Source organism: Miscanthus floridulus, chromosome 6 (assembly GCF_019320115.1).
Source record: "Miscanthus floridulus cultivar M001 chromosome 6, ASM1932011v1, whole genome shotgun sequence".
Classification (NCBI taxonomy): Eukaryota; Viridiplantae; Streptophyta; class Magnoliopsida; order Poales; family Poaceae; genus Miscanthus; species Miscanthus floridulus.
In genome coordinates this window covers 131286281-131305700 of record NC_089585.1, presented here as the reverse complement: position 1 = coordinate 131305700, position 19420 = coordinate 131286281, and the positions used below count along the sequence as shown (strand labels likewise).

The 19420-nt window shown below is 49.8% G+C and overlaps 2 protein-coding genes across 2 annotated transcripts; both read left to right on the top strand.

Annotated features, from left to right (window-relative positions):
• Window positions 1–2462: 2462 nt before the first annotated feature.
• LOC136459644 (lysine-specific demethylase JMJ705-like) lies at window positions 2463–8968 on the top strand. Its single transcript, XM_066459487.1, has 7 exons — window positions 2463–3441; window positions 3533–3611; window positions 3700–3767; window positions 4591–4741; window positions 5193–5860; window positions 6110–6787; window positions 7136–8968. The coding sequence occupies exons 1-7, from the start codon at window positions 2610–2612 to the stop codon at window positions 8704–8706; spliced, it is 4047 nt and encodes a 1348-aa protein (XP_066315584.1). The 5' UTR covers window positions 2463–2609; the 3' UTR covers window positions 8707–8968.
• Window positions 8969–10241: 1273 nt separating this feature from the next.
• LOC136459643 (cysteine endopeptidase Rep1-like) lies at window positions 10242–11357 on the top strand. The gene has a single exon (XM_066459486.1). The coding sequence runs from the start codon at window positions 10242–10244 to the stop codon at window positions 11355–11357; it is 1116 nt and encodes a 371-aa protein (XP_066315583.1).
• The last annotated feature ends 8063 nt before the right edge of the window (window positions 11358–19420 follow it).

Sequence of the window (19420 nt, the reverse complement as noted above, 5' to 3'; positions counted from 1 at the left end):
TATGGAAGAAAATAAGAGGGACGTCGTAGCGATACTCGTCTGACTCATTCCTAGTGACAGGACTGAGATAGTAATGGAGCTCCGGAGCATTCCAAGGACACCAATGCACCTGAAATTTCGTAATTCAGTTAGATTGTGATATAGTGTACATCGAAAAAAACAAATGTATGATAGTAAAGAGAGCGTAACCTGATGCTATGTCAGGACGTCGAGATCGTCCGTGTACTCTCTGTACTTGCGCCTCGCATTCCCTCTAACTAACTCTGATTCCGTCCAGATAAACAGAGCTGTAGGAAGTGTATCCTGCCCGTTCCATTGCTACATTGAACACGATAATGAATTAGTCATTAATAAACTCATCATATGTAACCATATCAAAGAATATAACGAACCGAAGTACTTACTGGTAAACCAGTACTAAGTGGCATCTCAACGAGCCATCGTTCTCAACACCAAGTCTAGAGTAGGTACGAGCAACCTCCAAGGTTCGCATACCCTGAGGTGCGACGGCAGGCAACACATAGCTGTCGATACGTCCATGCTAGGACTACGCTGCCCCAGCTATACGCCGCTATGTTCTCCCACATCTGGCGTAGTATGTCAAGGAAGATCTAGCTGATGGTGTTGCCTGAGGCGTCTGAGAAGAGGAAAGCACCAAGAAAGTGCCAGAGCCACACTCGAGCGAACCTATCGATCTGAGCCTCCTCAGCCTGTAGGTCCAAGTAATCAAAGCGCTCCATGATCCAGGACGACGAAACACCAAAAGTTTTCCTAAAATTTACCAAAGAAAATGAGACCCGATGGCTGCAGGAAAGCAATGCAAGTATTAAATATGCTTCAATTTCTCACTTATTTTTTTAGAAGCCTCGTCGTCCGGTGGAAGAAAGCCAGTAAAGTGAGCCACCAGCTCCCTCTAGTGATCGTTGTCAATTATCTCTGTCACTGGAAGTCCCCGCAACCGAAGGTTAAAAATAGCCTTCACGTCCTGCATGGTCAAGGTCATCTCACCACAAGGTAGGTGGAACGTGTGGGTCTTAGGCCTCTACCTGTTATAAGAATAAAACAACTGTTAGTTGCCTTAAATTTATTACAAGAAAGTTTACGTACAAAAAATGCACTCGCACCTATCTACAGCTGCAGTAAGTAGTGCTGGGTCAAGGGGCGGAAGACCATGGTTGACAACACGGACAAGCTCGAGGAAGCCGGCACGCCGTATGTACGGCACATAACGCTCGTCCCACTAGTGCGTCCTGGTGTGCGTGCGGGGCCTCAAAGTAGGCAAGGCCACCTCTGCGTTGTTGTCACTCAAGATGTGTGCTCAGTGCTGATCGTCGTACTCCACCTCAAGAATGGGGTACAACGGGTGCTGCGTGGGAGATGCCATCATGTTACAAATTGATAAACAAAGCGTTAGAGTATTCAAATTAACAAAATTCAAATTAACATTACGTAGCATTGCAAAATTTAAACTATTTGTTATGCAATATGAAAGCACATGTATATATTCAAAGTTAAATTAACAGACATATCACACACCAGTAACATAAACAACTTCACTAGAAATATAAGCATTTGACGAAACTTCATGAAATCATCAAAATCGACGTATCGCGCACTAGTAAGTACCGACATTTGTAAACTAGTATCTATACCCAAAATCTCTAACTAAATAACTAACTATAAACTAAATAATAAATACCTAATCAATCCCTAAACCTAAAATCCTAACCTCAAACCTAAAAACTACCTACGTAAATCACAAACAAATTCACTAACCTAACTATCCTAAATCACTCACTATCCTAAATCACTAACTATCATAAATCAATAACAATCATAAAACCATAACTATCCTATATTACTAATTATCCTAAATCACTAATTATCCTAAAACAATAATAATCAAAATAATATGAAATCGAGAAGGAGGTACCTTAGGAGTGGGCGGCCTTGATGTGCCGGCGTTCGTGGCGCAGCCGACGCGGGCGCTGGCGGCGGGCGCTGCACGACGGCGGCGATGCGGGTAGGGGCGCTGTGCGGCCGGCGGAGGACGCGGCGGCGGCCGGGCGGGCAGGGGTGCATGCGGGCGGGGGGCTCGCTCGCGATATTTATTTGTCCCCGCCGCGCCATGCTCCGTAGCGCGGCACTGCCGCGCCGAGATCGGTGGCGCAGCAGAGCCCTACCACGTCAATGATCGCGATTCTGGTCGTCGCCACGTCAGACCTCTGCTGCGCCACCATGCATGACGCGGCACAGGTATTTAACCGCGTCAGGGCAATAGACGCGACCAAAAATGTTAGTTTAAAAGAAACCGACCATATTAGATTTAAAATTAGTTTTCAAAAAACGTTAAAATTAAAAAAAAAAAATCGCCATCAGCAACCGAACCAGCGCCAGCGGTTGCTGTAAAACGGGCACACACGCTCCCTCTCCCCTTCTCCAGTCTCCACTCCCCTCCCGACTCCCGTTCCCCTCCCAATTCCCAAAAGGCCAAAGCCCCCAAAACCAAAGCCCTCCTCTGCTCCTCCGCTCTGCTCTGCTCCGACCAAATGCGCGATTAGCGCCGCCCGCGAGATCGATCCCCGCGCGGCCAAGGATCACCCGCCGCCATGGCGTCCTCGCAGGGGGAGTCGGTGCCCCCGTGGCTCAAGTCCCTCCCTCTGGCGCCCGAGTTCCGCCCCACCGCTGCCGAGTTCGCCGACCCCATCGCCTACCTCCTCAAGATCGAGCCCGCCGCGGCGCCCTTCGGCATCTGCAAGATCGTGCCACCGCTCCCACCGCCGCCCAAGCGGACCACGCTCGGTAACCTCTCCCGCTCCTTCGCCGCGCTCCACCCGGACGATCCCACCCCGACATTCCCCACCCGGCACCAGCAGCTTGGCCTCTGCCCGCGCCGCCCGCGGCCCGCGCTCAAGCCCGTGTGGCTCTCCTCCCACTGCTACACGCTCCCCAAGTTCGAGGCCAAGGCCGGCGCCTCCCGGAAGGCGCTGCTCGCGCGCCTCAGCGTCCCCGCCTCCAAGCAGCTCTCGCCGCTCGACGTCGAGGCGCTCTTCTGGCGCTCATCAGCCGACCGCCCCGTCGTCATGGAGTACGCCAGCGACATGCCTGGCTCCGGGTTCGCCCCCTGCGCCGCCCGCCCGACGCAGCTGCCCGCGGCGAACGTGGGCGAGACGGCGTGGAACATGCGTGGCGTGGCACGGAGCCCCGCCTCTCTGCTGCGCTTCGTGCGGGAGGAGGTGCCCGGCGTCACGTCGCCGATGCTCTACGTCGGCATGATGTTCAGTTGGTTCGCCTGGCACGTCGAGGACCACGACCTGCACAGCCTCAACTACATGCATTACGGGGCTCCCAAGACGTGGTACGGGGTGCCGCGCGACGCTGCACTCGCCTTCGAGGAGGTGGTGCGCGTCCATGGGTATGGCGGGGAGGTGAACTCCTTAGGTGAGGCGCCCGCATTGCATCGTTTTCCCTCTTCTCTGCTATTGTAACTGTCGCTTGATTTTGCATTTCGGAATTGCGATCTGGGGTGCAGAAACCTTTGCAATGTTGGGTGATAAGACGACGGTGATGTCCCCTGAAGTGCTCATGGATTCAGGGATTCCCTGCTGCAGGTGTTTCTACTGCTTCCTTCCTTTACCGAATGACTTCCTTTAATACCTTCGGTGGTTGATGAACGGTTGGTTCTGTGTGTCGGAACAGATTAGTTCAGAATGCAGGGGAGTTCGTGGTTACTTTCCCCGGAGCATATCACAGCGGGTTCAGTCATGGTGAGTGATCTCAAAAAGTTAGCCTCCATGAAAATCTTCCCTTTAGTTTCAAAAAAAAAAAAAGTTAGCCTCCATGAAAATCTTCCGTTTTTATGTTGCAGAGAGCAATGTAGAATAATGCCTGACTGATTAAGTCATTATATTCTACTTTTTTTCTGACTCACTGCTTAGTCAACTATGCCAGCCCGAATAATGTCTTAACGTGACCCCATTTTATCACTAGATTTGTGGAACTAGATATGCCTCAGTAAGGTAGTTTTGCAAAATTTGTGTCCACGTGATGTGGACTGATTTATTAGGAATGGTATGGTGGGAAAGAAAGCTCCTTTTTTGGCTTAAACATTCAAATTTGGTAGATACGTTGCGTAACAGATACGAGGTGTAACGGAAGAAAAGAAAACGACAGTATCTTCAGATTGTTTGAGTTTTAGAACGGACAAGTGTAGGACATTTACGCTTGGGTTTAACATTTGCCAATAAAAGGAAACTATTTATTCTTCAGAAACTGAACTGTTTCCTTTCTGGTAAAGTTCTTCAGTTTCACCTTTTACCTAGTAGATTTGTTCATGCAACTCTGCATTGAGTCTTTGTAAATCCATGCCATATAGACTGCCATACTGGTCTGTAGTATGCAAATGCAAGGTACATGTCGCCGAAATGTAGCAGTGCATGTGCATATGGCCACATTAGGATTTCCTTCTCTATCACGTGCTATTGGAAAAGTAAGCTTAGGCTGTTATTTGGTCACTGCTTTGCTGTCTATTGTGGTTAGTACTTCCTCCAATCAGCTTATGAGGATTTTTTTTTTGTATGTATGTGGCAGGGTTCAATTGTGGGGAAGCATCAAATTTAGCCACTCCTGAATGGTTGAGAGTTGCAAAAGAGGCAGCAGTCCGGAGAGCTTCCATCAATCGTCCTCCCATGGTTTCGCACTATCAGTTGCTCTATGAACTTGCGCTGTCATTATGCTTGAGGTATTCATCACATTTTGCATGATTCATAGTGCAGATTTTTTTTTCTTATGAGATAGTTTTTGGCCTGCTGCATCCCGTTCGAGGAAACAAAAAAGAAAGAAAAACTGATTTCACTGCCCATTTTGGCTGTAGTGCTTGTCTTTTCTTGGGTTCAACTTCCATCATTTTATCAACAACAGTAATAGGTGTGCTATAAAGAACTTCCATCTGATTAGTTACTTACATAAGGCTCTATTCTCAGTGGTGTCTATGTCTGATATCTCCATTTGAGTTTCTGCAATATGAGGCAATAATTTGCATTAGATTTTCTGCTTTCTTATATTACAGTAACTATGTATCTGTTATTGAAGCTGCATTCTTTTCTAGGTCCTTCTATGCTGCAAGAAGTCTCTCATTACATGTGTATCTGGACCCTTTCTATTTGATTTGGTTTAAACTTGTACATTTCTAGGGATCCATCAAATGGAGCTATGGAACCACGAAGCTGTAGATTGAAGGAGAAGAAGAAAAGTGAAGGGGACCAATTGATCAAAAAGATATTTGTGCAAAATGTTATTGAAGACAATAAACTGCTTGGTCATTTTCTGAGTGATGGGTCTCCTTGCATTATTCTTCCAGTCAATTACAATGATGGCTCTCCACTATCAACTTTGCTCTCAAAATTCCAGTCAACAACTGATTCCAGGATATCGCATGACCAGTGCAGTAAGACAGAAGCTCTGAAAGACTCAAGACGCTTACCAATGGATGGGGCTGACAAGAACCGGGAATTGTCGTCATCCAACAAAATTCCATTGTCAGTCTGCTCAGGAAAGACAGTCCCACCTACAACGTGCATACATGACTGTGCAAACGTGTGTGGCTCATCATATGCACATAATGCAGAAAGTGACAAGGGGGGTATGCACAGTGCTGCTGGGTTTTTAGACCAGGGTTTATTATCCTGTGTCACTTGTGGGATTTTGAGTTTTTCATGTGTGGCAGTGATCAAACCAAGGGAATGTGCAGCAAAATGGTTGATGACTGCTGATTCTAGTTTGATCAATGATCGACTTGCTAGTTCTGGAGAACATCATATAGATGCGTTACAAGGTGGGAGGACAACTGGTGGAATTTTACGTAAGTCATGCTTCAATTTGCACTGGACACGTGCTGTATTAATTCTTCTCCCATTTTTGAATTCTGAATGACCTTTAATTCAACCTCTGGTGTTTTAGTTCTGAGTTATTTCCTTTCATTTTTGTTCCTAGTGTAGTAGTTGGACTTTATAGTTCATTTCATATTTCAAATTGCAATTTAATCTTAGCATCTATTAGTTCATGGCATAAATCCATCTGATGCATGTATGTAATTTTAATCAACATGCAGGATCAGATGCTGAAATGAATGGCAACAGTGTGATTTCTTATGCTGATGCTGTGCCTCTCAATGGGCATTCTGCTCTTGATCTTTTGGCATCAGCTTATGGAGATCCATCAGATTCTGATGAAGATGTTATGAACAAAAAAGATCAGGTCCCTAATGTCTCCAACGAATTAATATATCGCACAATTGAATCACAACCCAATACTTCAAATAATGGTGATTGTGATGGAACAAAGGTGTCCTCGAGTAGTAAAGAACGCCAACAAGGACTAACTTCCCAGAGCTCAAAGTGTATTGGTAACTCAAACACGTTGAATGGACCAAAAGGGGTTCGCACTAGAAATAAGGATCTACTTAAGATGGTGCTTTCTGAAGGTTTTCAACCAAAAGACATATATTCGGAGACACATAAGAAGGTTCAGTGTGAACCATCAAGCTCAAACAAGACTTCAACAGAGAGCCCTTGTGGCACAGATTATCGTGTTAGCCATAACAGTGCTACAATCTGTATGGACAGCCACAGAGGTTCTATGACTATGGTGAACAACTTAGTTACATCAGTTGTGAAACCTGATAAGGATTCATCAAGAATGCATGTATTTTGTCTTGAACATGCTATTGAGGTTGAGAAGCAACTTCAAGCTATTGGTGGTGCTGATATTTTTCTTTTATGCCATCCAGGTCAGTTACTAGGCTTGCTCAGTCTTTACCCTTTTTTAATGCAACACAATATGTTCCTTTTTTATCAACCATTTTGAGCACTTGCTTCATGATCTTCAAGAGTGCATGAGTTCATCATTGACCAAACTATTACACTTTGAATACATTAACACATGTGCCATTGGACATATTGTCCTACATTATCAACCTTTCTGATTTGAGGGCACATTATCCTTCCATTAGCTTTGGTGAAGTGAGAATAAGTAGGTTCAGACCTTCATTGCTCCAGATCATAATAACACCAAACAATGACCACTGCTTCCTAGGTTCTCAAAACCTTAAATGACATATTTGTTATCATTTGTACAGAATTTCCCAGAATAGAAGCAGAAGCAAGATTGCTGGCTGAAGAAATGGAATTTGAGTATGATTGGAAGGATATTCTTTTCAAAGAGGCCACTATCGAGGATAGGGAGAAGATACATGAAGTTGTGCGGGATGAGGAAGCAATACCAACAAATAGTGATTGGGCTGTAAAACTGGGCATTAATCTTTACTATAGTGCTAATCTTGCTAAGTCTCCTTTATACAACAAGCAAGTGCCATACAATAGAGTTATCTATGAGGCATTTGGTTATGGTTCTCCCAATGACTCACCAGTAAAGCTGAAGACTTATTCTAGAAGGCAAGGCCGGGCAAAGAAAATAGTCTTGGCTGGTAGGTGGTGTGGGAAAGTATGGATGTCAAACCAGGTTCATCCATACCTGGCTGACAGAATCAAAATTCATGAGCCGGAAGAAATCGATGAAACCTTCACTTCTGATCAGAAATCCAATGCTGAACCCGTTGAAGATTCAAGTAGAGAGGCAGCCTCCACAAGAAAGAGTAGCAGCAGGGCAATCGAAGGAAAAACAACCAAGAGGAAGAAAGAGCCATTGGAGAAAGCTAATGCGAAGAAGCCAAAATTTACTGAAGAGGACAATTCCAAATCATTAGAAGGTACTGCTGAAGCCTCCACACAGAAGATAAAGAGCAGAACAGTTGTAGAAAAAACAAGCAAGAGGGAGAAAGAGTATGTGGAGAAAGCAAATACCAAGCTAAAACATACTGAAAAGGTCATTTCAGAAGCACTAAAAGGTCCTTCAGAAGCCTCCTTCCCCGCACCAGCTGGGATGGTAGTCCGCAGTAGCTCTAGGATTGCCAATAGGAAAAGCATATTGAAATCAAAGATGGAAGAAGAGGATAATGGCTCAGCTAACCGTCCAAAGTCAAAGGTTGAAGATGACAAAGATAATCCTGCTGGACGTTCAAGAGCAAAATCACTAAGGCAAAAGACTAAAGTTGACGCGAAGAAGAAAACAAAGGAAACTAGAGCAGAAAAGCGAAAGGCTCCTAGTCCAGCTTCTCGGAAGGACGAAGAAGAGCAACCATATGATGTTGAGGGATGTTCTATCACTAAACAACAGCTGTCTTTAAGTAAGAAGGGGGCTAAAATAGAAGAAAAGCAGCAAATGGAGAAATCTAGGTACAGGGGAAGGGCTCCCCCAAGTTCTCCAAAGCGCAAGGAAGAGTATGCGTGTGACATTGAAGGCTGTTCCATGAGTTTTGGCACAAAACAGGCGCTGTCTCTGCATAAGAATGATATCTGCCCAGAGAAGGGCTGTTGCAGGAAGTTCTTCTCGCACAAGTATCTTCTACAGCACCGCAAGGTTCACACCGATGACCGTCCACTGAAATGCCCATGGAAGGGCTGCAGCATGGCGTTCAAGTGGCCATGGGCTAGGACAGAACACATGAGGGTTCACACGGGCGACAGGCCCTATGTTTGCCCTGAACCAGAGTGCGGGCAGACATTCAGGTTCGTCTCTGATTTCAGCCGCCACAAGCGCAGGACAGGCCATGCAGGCATGCCAGCCAAGAAAGCGAAAGGAAAGAAGTGAGGCAAAGCAGCAGTAACCAGTAGTCGTGGAAGGAATAGAAGACAGTTTGTACATTCCATTAGCTCCCAAAACCCATGGTGGTATCTGCTCACAATTCCATTAGTTGCTAGTTAAACAGGTTCTAATGAGCCCACAATTTGGTTGGTCCCTGTCAGTAATTTGGTTATCATTAAGACATTAACTAATTCTCATATAGTTGCCTGTCGTTCATTGATCTTTTGCTGGATGATGTCTTAATTATGGTAAGCACAAGATCCGTCTAGCCCTTTTTCCTTGGTTCTACTGTTTCTTCTGTTTGGTCCCAGAGTTTCTCTAGGCTAATTCTAAAGATTGTCTGTTGCCACGTGAACACGGCAAGGGTTCGTTTGCTACTTTGCTGTCGTAAATCTGTTTTTGCTGTTAGCTGCCGCCTACCGGCTTGGGCATGTTGCTATCAGGGCTTGAGATTGCCCGCCTGGTGCGTCAGCGTCATGCGCTCATGCTGGAGATCCCACAGGAGAATATCTGCTGACCAACCCTGAAAACTGGTACGGAGGCCCGTGAAGCAGGACACGCACTTCTGACGAGTTCGTTTTCCCCTTTCCGGTATTTCTGTTCCAGCATAACGACTTGACCTCGAAGGTTTCTTCTGCCCAATCGTTAGCACTGCGCTGCGCTGGGGCTATGCATCAATCAGCAGTGAAGATTTCAGAACAAGGCGTCACCACTTCCGGTTACTGTGAATTTTTTTTCAGGCAGCAACCAAGACTCTTGACAGTTGCGTCCTGTGTATTGCTGGGCGCCTGGCTAAAACTACACTCTACACCTACACGTAACTTGTACTAGCATTCACTATTCAGTTCTCCTAAGAAGGCGTGAAAACGTCCAAGAATCTGTAGAGCATGGGAACGCAATCTTGTTGCTGTACCGCAGTCACAACGCCCAGAATCCTTATCGCAACCGACTTGCAACCATAGATTCATAGTACTCGTAGCTCCTCGGCCTCAGCGACCACCGCCATTAACGCCGCCTGTGATCAGTGATCTCCTCGACGGCCATCACACCATGGCTACCGAGTAGCATCCATAAAACTGCTGCACACATATCAATACGGCCGGCCCGGATCGGCCACCCCCACCACGAAGGCACCGGACGCGAACGATCCATGGAAGGAGACGCGGATGAATCTAGCCTGAATCTTCGACGCCCCAGTGGGCAGCCCAAGAGCCCAGCCGAGGCAGCCAACTTGCTGCCGCACAGCCGAAGCCATCGGCCGGCCTCAGCCTCAACTCCCGAGCTGAATCTGACACCATCTCCCCCGCTTTCTGTTACCGCCATCAATTCAAATCAAATCGTTCCCGCCGCAAAGGCAAAGGCGGCAAGGAGCCTCTCGCCCGCTCCGCGCTATAAATACTGCTCCTCCCTTGTCGTCCCAACCCATCAGCTCACACTCCAACAGCAGAGTGATCGAGCTCCCCAGTTGCTAGCACACTAGCACAGCCAGCCACTGACTACACACAAGGGTGCTAGTGCTAGGAAGTTGCAACACTTGCGGGATGGCGCAGCTCGCTAAGACGCTTCTCCTTGTGGCCCTGATGGCCGTGTCAGCGGTGGAGCTGTGCCGCGCCATCGAGTTCGACGAGCGGGACCTGGCGTCGGACGAGGCGCTGTGGGACCTGTACGAGCTGTGGCAGACGCACCACCGGGTGCACCGGCACCACGGCGAGAAGGGCCGCCGGTTCGGGACCTTCAAGGAGAACATGCGCTTCATCCACGCGCACAACAAGCGCGGCGACCGACCCTACCGACTCCGCCTGAACCGCTTCGGCGACATGGGCCGGGAGGAGTTCCGCTCCACGTTCGCCGACTCCCGCATCAACGACCTCCGCCGGGCGGAGTCCCCCGCGGCGCCGCCCGTGCCGGGGTTCATGTACGACGACGTCACCGACCTGCCGCGGTCCGTGGACTGGCGGAAGGAGGGCGCGGTGACCTCCGTCAAGTACCAGGGCCACTGCGGCAGCTGCTGGGCCTTCTCCACGGTGGTGGCCGTGGAGGGCATCAACGCGATCCGGACGGGGAGCCTGGTGTCGCTGTCGGAGCAGGAGCTGATCGACTGCGACACGGACGAGAACGGGTGCCAGGGCGGGCTCATGGAGAACGCCTTCGAGTTCATCAAGTCCTACGGCGGCATCACCACCGAGTCCGCGTACCCGTACCACGCCTCCAACGGCACCTGCGACAGCGTGCGGGCCCGGCGCGGGCGGGTCGTGGTGATCGACGGCCACCAGATGGTGCCGACCGGCAGCGAGGACGCGCTGGCCAAGGCGGTGGCGAACCAGCCGGTGTCCGTGGCCATCGACGCGGGTGGCCAGGCGTTCCAGTTCTACTCGGAGGGCGTGTTCACGGGCGACTGCGGCACGGACCTGGACCACGGCGTGGCGGCGATCGGCTACGGCGTCAGCGACGACGGCACCCCCTACTGGATCGTCAAGAACTCGTGGGGACCCTCCTGGGGAGAGGGCGGCTACATCCGGATGCAGCGCGGCACCGGCACCGGCAACGGCGGCCTCTGCGGCATCGCCATGGAAGCGTCCTTCCCCATCAAGACCTCGCCCAACCCGGCGCGCAAGCCCCACCGTGCACTCATCTCCAGGGACACCTCCTCCCAGTGACAGACTGATCTCGTACCACACACAGCAGCAGCTGGCACGTAAGGATACGTCGCCTGCAGGATGACATACTACTACTGTTTCCGTGTACTATTATCGATTGGGTTGTACTGATGACAGTTTGATTGTGCCGGTCTCGATCAGAGACGATATATACACACTAGAATAAAGTATAGCAGCGCGTGTGCGCAACAAAGATTAGGCGTGTGATATCAAAGTTTGTGCTTGTAATGTAATGTAATACGGTGTGGCATATGCACCGGGTTATGGTATATTGAAGGAGCTATGCGTAAGCTAGCAGTTGTTGCATTGCATGCTTGCCGTGCTTGGATATGCCTGTGCTCTTCATCTTCTACTAAAGATTTCCAAACGGGCCGGTTGAAACGGGCTGGCACGAGCCCGGTGCGAAAAAGCCCGGCCCTAGCCCGCCCCAGCCGTGCCCGTGCCTGGCCCGGCCCGGTGCTGTGCCCGTGCCTGGGCCGAGGAGTCGGCCCGTAGTGCCGGCCCGGGCACGGCCCGTTCCAACGGACGGCACGGCTCTGGGGCGCTGGCGGGGCTGCGGTATGCCGGTATATAAGCCACCCGCCGCGGCCGCCCCCCCCATCCAAACCCTAGCTCATTTCGCCTGCTCTCGTCTCCCTCACGCTGCTCTCGTCTCGCTCGTCGCTCTCGCCCGCTGTCGTCTCGCTCCTCGCTCTCGCCCGTTCGCCTGATCGTCGCCTCGTTCCCCTGCTCCACCGTGTCCATGGCGTTCTCCGGCGGGTAAGGGGTCAGATCCGGTGGGTTCCGTCCTCAATCTCCCTGCTTTCCCTCTCTGCCCTCAATCTCCCTCTTCTCTCTCAGATCTGGTGGTTCCCGCCTTCAATCTCCATCTGTTCCCTTGTTCTTCATCCTTGAAAGTCGATTGAGACTCGTTCTTAGCATCCTCGACGCATCTCCGTCTTCTGTCCGTCGTTCTCATCACCGGCCGCCGCCACCTCCGGGGCTCCGGTCTCCGTTGAGGTACCGGGGGTGTGCATCCGGTCCATCTCATCGTTGTTTCCGACGCTCCGGCTCTAGAGGTAAGGGTAATCCCCTACCCTAATCCCCTACCCTAACCCTAATCCCCTACCCTAACCGTTTTTTCTGTTGTTGATTGATGCAGCCGTCGAGGAACCGAAGACGGCAAAGATGGCCCCAAGCGTAGGCGACGCCGATGAAGGGGAGTTTGATCACTCCCAGAACGACGAGCTGCGGATGTGCGGGTTAGCCGGGGATGATGAGGAGGACGATGTCCATGAGGACTGCGCCGAGCTATTTGGGCGGTCTGCTGCTGATCCCCTTCCCTGTGACCAAGATGCGGTCCCGGTCCACGGGGAAGGGGCCGATCCCGATGCCGACGGTGGCGACAGTGAGGTGGCAGGCTCCAATCGGCCTTCTACATCTGCTGTCTGGGATGATTTTGAGAAGCACTTCAAGAAGGTGCCAGGTAAGGCGAGACCCGTCAGGTATGCTGCCACTTGCAAACATTGCAAGAAACAAATACTCTGCTTATTTTGCTAATGGCATTGGACATCTTACTCGACATCTTAAGGTTTGTGTTAAGCGTCGTGAGAAATGTCACATGTCTCAAACTCAAATTGGTTTTAATCCTGATGGTTCTGTTCGTCGCTAGGAGTACAATGCTGATGTAGCTCGTGTTGAGCTTGTTCGTATGCTTGCTAGGCTAGATTTACATTTACTGATTGGTGAAATTAATGTCTTTAAAGATTACATTAAAACTGCTCATAACCCTGCCTTTGCACCTGTCTCTAAGCAAACTACTGGTAGAGATCTGTTTAAGCACTTCAATGGTAAACGTGAAAAATTAATGACTTGTTTGCAAGACAATGTTGTTTCATCTGTTGCTGTTACCTCTGATATTTGGTCTGGAAAGGCCAAAGAAGATTATCTGTCTGTTGTGGCTCATTTCATTAATGCTGATTGGCAATTAGAGAAAATGGTGCTTGGTTTAAGGTTGATTGATGTCTCCTATAATGCTGAAAACATTGCTGAGCGTGTTAAAATTGTCCTTGCTGAGTATGGTATACTTAACAATGTTTTTTCTGTGACTTTGGATAATGCATCTGCTAATAAAAATGAAATGGATAAACTGAAACCTATACTTAAAGAGTATTTAGGTGCTGATCTGTTTTTGCATCAACGATGTGTTTGTCATATTATTAACCTGATTGTTAAGGAAGCATTGGCTGCTGTTAATCCTCTCATTGACAACTTTAGAACTGCAATCTCTTTTTTGAACTCCTCTAATCAAAGAATTGCTGCATACAAGAGTTATTGCATTGCTAGCAGTGTTAGACCTAGAAAGTTCTCACTGGGCATGGATGTTAGGTGGAACTCCACCTACCTTATGCTGAAAACATTGTTACCTCACAGGAGTACTTTCAGTACTTTCATTGAGGCTAATTACCCTAGACCTATAGGTAGTCATTTCCTGTTGACTGATGATCACTGGGATATGGCAACTAAGATGTTGCAATTTCTTAAACTATTTTATGACTCTACTGTTGCTTTATCTGGTGTGTACTATCCTACTTCTCCACTTATGATTCATCATATTGTTAAGATTGTTGTTCACCTGCATAAATATCAACATGATGAACATATGAGATCTGTTGTGCAGTCTATGATTGACAAATATAATAAGTACTGGAAGAACATACCTGATCTTCATTCCATTGCATTCATACTGGATCCAAGAGCTAAGATTAAGGGCTTTACCAAAGTGCTTAGAAAGTTGAATTCTCTTTTTAATGTTGATTACACTAACAAGTTGCTGGACACCAGAGCTCTTCTTTTTAGAATGTACAACAGGTATGATGCAATGTATGGCTCTGTTAGGCTCAAAAGGGTTGTTCCTGCATCCCTTTCTGATAAAAAAAGAACAGCTTGGGCTAACATTTATGATGATGATGAGCTTGACATTGGAGCTAGCTGTTCTTCCCTCCCTCTTAATCTTGATCAGTCCAGGGGTGTTTCTGCCACTTCTTTGCTATAGGCAGCTTCTGCTTCTAACTCTAGTGAGCTTGCATCCTACCTGGACTCTGACACAGTCAGCCAGTTAGATGATGATTTTGATCTCATGCAATGGTGGCATAAGCACAGGCTTACTTATCATGTGCTTTCTATTCTTGTAAAAGATATTTTTACTATGCCTGTGTCAATCATTTCTTCAGAATCTACCTTTAGCACTACTGGCAGGATCATCGAGGAGCGTCGCCGGAGGCTGAACCCTGAGACTGTGGAGGCACTAACCTGCATCAAGGACTGGAAGAATGCTCAATCAAGACTGTAGCACATGGTGGAGGATAAGGAGCTGGAAGAGGCCTTTGAAGCACTTTATCTTGATGTTGATTAAGTTCCTCATTTATGTAATGGTTCTGTAATAGCTATTAAGACTTGGACATGTTGGAGGCTGGATGTAATGAACCTATGAACAATCTTAGGAGCTGGCTGTACTCTTTTCCTGTTTAGGGTTTCTCACAAGGGTGAGTTTTACCTAAACAGGTTTTTAATGAGGCAGCCATTGCACAGCTCCTACTTTAATTAGTTTTAGTTTCAAAACTTGCCTGTGTTCTTTGTTGTTCTTTGCTCTTTGCTGTTTTTTGCTGGCATTGTCTGATGTTTTTGATGAGTTAGAAGTTATCTCCGTGAACTTATGATTTGAATGGACGTTTTTGTAATTTCAGTGTCAGGGCCGGCACGGGGCACGCTGGGCTGCCGTGCCGGCACGGCACGCCAGGCACGGTCCAGCAAGTTTAGTGCCGTGCCTGGACCTGAACTTCGGCACGGTGGCACGGCACGGCACGGCATGCCTCATCAACCGTGCCTACCGTGTCGTGTCCAGGCGGGCCGTGCCCAGGCGGGCTAGGGCCGTATAGTGCCGTGCCGGCACGTTTGGAAATCTTTATCTTCTACCATCGGTGACGTGTCCACGTGTGAGCTGTGACGGTCGTAGAGGATTCTCCATTTCAGAATTTCAGTTCCGCCAATTGGATCGGTAGTATAACCGGGAATGTTTAATTGGCGAAATTTAAATCAGAATCCGGCTTGTTTATAACTGACAATATGTATATTTATGCTGCACTCTTCATGGACTGGGCTGGATTTCCTTCAGGTACGGCATGCTCGCGTGTACAATTTCCACCGTCTTTTTTAATTGACCAATTTTTGGTAAAATACATACCCGCTGGCCTCTCCTTGGAAAGGAAAATTCTCGGGCCTGCTCGACTGCACTTCTCGTAGGACCGCACTTCTTGTAGCGCTGCGGCTGCGGCTCTTTACTGTCATGTAAATTTCCTTCTCGTTTCTAGCCGTGCCACGAGAAGGAAAACAAGTTATTAAAATTTCCACCGATAATTCTTAAATTCGATCAAATTTTAGCAAAAAAATGTACTATTTGACACGCAACAAAGAATTTTTTACATTTATGGCTCCATTTCTGCACGGAAGTGAGGAAAAAAATTCTATGCATGCGTGTTGTAGATGATTACCCGTGCAGCACCGCATCAACGCCATCCAAGTGAGATGCAGATAAGTCTCTCTGATTGGAGCACTCGCTTCGAGCACCAGCCGTCTCCAAGCGGTCTCTCCAATCGGAAGGCCTGGTCCAAAACGCTGCTTCCTACTCCGACCCCACGACTCCGACCCTGCGACCGGAGCTTGTGGGAACCCTGCTCACCGCTCTTCTCCGACCGGCGCACTGAGAGCCGACTAGAGCCATCCGACCAGGGGCACCCCGTTCTGAAGGAACCAGAAGACATGCGGAGAAAGGCAAAGCATGGCTCACAAGTCAAAACCACTGTACCAGGGACCATACTCTGCACGAAACAGTGCTCTGCAGCCACCCTGACACAAAGTATTATAGGGGCTGCTAAAAACTCCCATACGGTAAGCCCCCCGTGTGTCTCTGGACATCGATCGCAGTATGGGCTCCAGGATTTGTCATACCGGGTGAACATAGTGCGGCTCCTCACATGCCGCTAGGCATCAAGAAGTATTTATAGGTACCGGGGTCCATCCTTCCTGAAGAAGATAGTTCGACCTCCCGTGCGCAGCTGACATTCTACAGCGACATTAAAAGTGTTGGGGGCGCCTACCATTATCCAGTCTTCATCAGCGTGGGCAACAAGGCTTAGAAACATCCGTACTCGCTCCCTCTTGCCTGTAAAGCCACCCCCTTCATCTATAAAAGGGGATGCGCTCCCTCCTACAGGAAGACGGACTTCTTTAAGTTCAGACTCACTAGATCGATAGCTCACAACCGCAGGACCTCCAAGTTCTGACCGCAACCCTTCCGGTCGGAGCCGACCGGACCTCTTGAACACCCCTCCTTTCTCCTTCTCGTTTGTAACCCCACTACAGACTTCGAGCACCTGGGCTCAGGAATAAAGTCACCGACCGACCCTGACTGGACGTAGGGCACGTTGCCTGAACCAGTATAAATCCTATGTCATTGAGTGCTAGGCCACCTCCGATCACAACGTACAGTAAAACTACAAATATTTACTAGTTGGTCACTTTCTGCACCAACAGTTGGCGGCGTCCGTGGGAAAGACGCTGTACGTTCAACACTTTTTGATCATCGGATGGCCCACTTTTCCGCCACCCCCACCGTGGCGGGCTCGGGCGATACGATTCATTTCGGCTCGCTGGAGTTCCCCGCGCTCTCGCCCACCAGGATGCGGGTTCCACCTATCTTCGAGTCATCCCAGGCCTTCCGCTTCGGGAGCCTGGACTTCGTCGCCGACCGGCTCGGCGTACTCCACCTCCGCGAGGAGACTCACGACCCGGCACCCGTCGGAGGGACGCCCTCCATCGACTCTGGGACACGCGACTTCGACGACGCGGCATCTGCGCTTCATTCCGAGCAAACTCTCTGCTCAAACCCCGCTGTGAGTAATATACATGCTGTTATTTACTTACTACGCTCTATCTTCCGCCAAATACTCGGTGGGTTACCGTTGTCCCCGTCGCAGCCGCCATACGGCCGGTTCCCCTATGGCCTCGTGTCTTCCGTGGACGCATACGCCCGGGGACTCCAAAAGATGCTGGCGCCACACCCTCTCACATCTGAGTTCGTGGGGATGGCGAGCTATGCTCCCACCTGTTTCCTCGACATCATGGATGACGACGTCAGGAGTGACGGCTTCAGCATCGGTGATGTGGCGCCTAGCCACCGTCGGTCCTAGGAGTACGCTGCGGCGGATGCCCCAGAACAGCCGCTAGGGGTAACGGAGTCCTTCTAGACCCATGCCCTGTCGGGCCCTCATGCGGAGACCCCTGAGCTCACACGTGAGCACGGGGAGGATCTACGACGACAGTGGCCGCATCAGCCACCAACTGCACCCCATGTGCATAGACCGGCGAGCGGTGCTCGGGGTCACGCCCGTCAGCCCCAGCGCAATGCCCCGGTTCCGGGGACCAACCCCCCATAGTTCGCTTGGGCCAGTCAGAACATTGCCACCGCGGTAATGCTCCTGCGCAGTCTGTCCGAGCCGAACGACCCTCGCGAACAGGCGATCCGCCGGAACCTCTGGGCACTGGTGGAAACCACCGCCGTTCAACAAGCGGAGCGCTCCGTATCGCGACGCCGACTCGCGACCTCGCTCCCTGTCCGGGGAACAGGGACGCAACAGATGGGGCACTACACCCTGTCACCACCACAACCACCGAGTGCAGCACAGGAAGCTACAACCGCACCTCGTCTTGACTTGACGACCGCCCCGTGCCGACCGCCTATCTACGCGCGGCTCGGGCCGAACCGAGACGCGCGTAGTGTCGACCGGAGTCCCAGCCCTGATCGCCTGGGACCACGGACCCTTGTCCAACCGCTCCAGCAAGCGTTGTTCCTACCGCGCTTCAACGGAGGTCGTGACAAAGGTAAGGCCAAGCGCCAGGATCAAGACGAGGGCCCCTCCATGCAGAGGGGGAAAAAGAACAGAAAGGATCGCCGCCAATCGGCTAACTTTGCGTCGGTCGCCACGGCCGATCACGCGGGCACACAGCCCCAGCAAGACCCTCCGGGCCACTTCCATGATCTCATGGAGAGCCCGTGCACCAACCATGACTACCCCATCAAGCACCTCTACAAGGACTGCTAGCTCCTCAAGCGCTCGCTGAGGTAGGCTGGCAGGCCCAAGGGAAGAAGAAGGCGAGGAAGCTGCAACCGAAGAAGGGGGCACAGCGGGCAAGGATCCAGACGACTGAAGTGATCCGACCGGAAGCCTACCGACTGAAGGACAACGACGACGACACTCTCTCCGAGGACCTTGGAACAGCTATGTCTTTTCTTCTTTTCCTAAGTTTCAGTCTTACCTTTACTTAGCTAACGCTCCTATAAGAGCACCCCAACCCGAACACTTTTCAGCTCGAGGCGCTCGGGGGCTCCACTAGGGGGCTCTACTACCCCTCTGTTTTTGTTTTTACCTTAAGTACTCTTTTACTTTTGTATGGAGAAACTCCTTCCTACCCGAACAAAAGGGCAATTCGTTCCTTTGATTTACCTTACGTAACTTTGCTTTAGAACATTTCGATTGATCACACCCCACCTTTTCCTACGGCTACGATCGGCCGAGCCTCGCGGGCCATGCCCTGGGCTCGCAAAGTTGCAGCCCACAAAACAAACGGGCAGGTACGAGAGAGAAAGAAATTTAAAACAAAATTATGTTAAGGGAGAACTAAGGAACGAAAGGGAAGAAGCTTCCCCGAATGGAGCAACTCCATCACAAAAACAAAAATCGATTGCAGTCATTAAAACACACACGGACGTTTTACACAGGGGTTCCCCCCCCATGAACTTGAACTTCTTACATTTACTAACTACTTATATTTAAAAAAGGTATTAAACCGACCCGGTGGCATCTGCTGACGGCGCGACCGACGAATGCGTAGGCTGCTTGCTCCCCGGCAGCACGATGTTTGGCTCGATTGGAGCCGAGGCGACGTTCCCCCCCTCGAACTAGGCTCCATGCTATCTGTAGGCTCGGAGGCATCCTCTCCATGCATGCTTCAGGCCATGTCTTGAC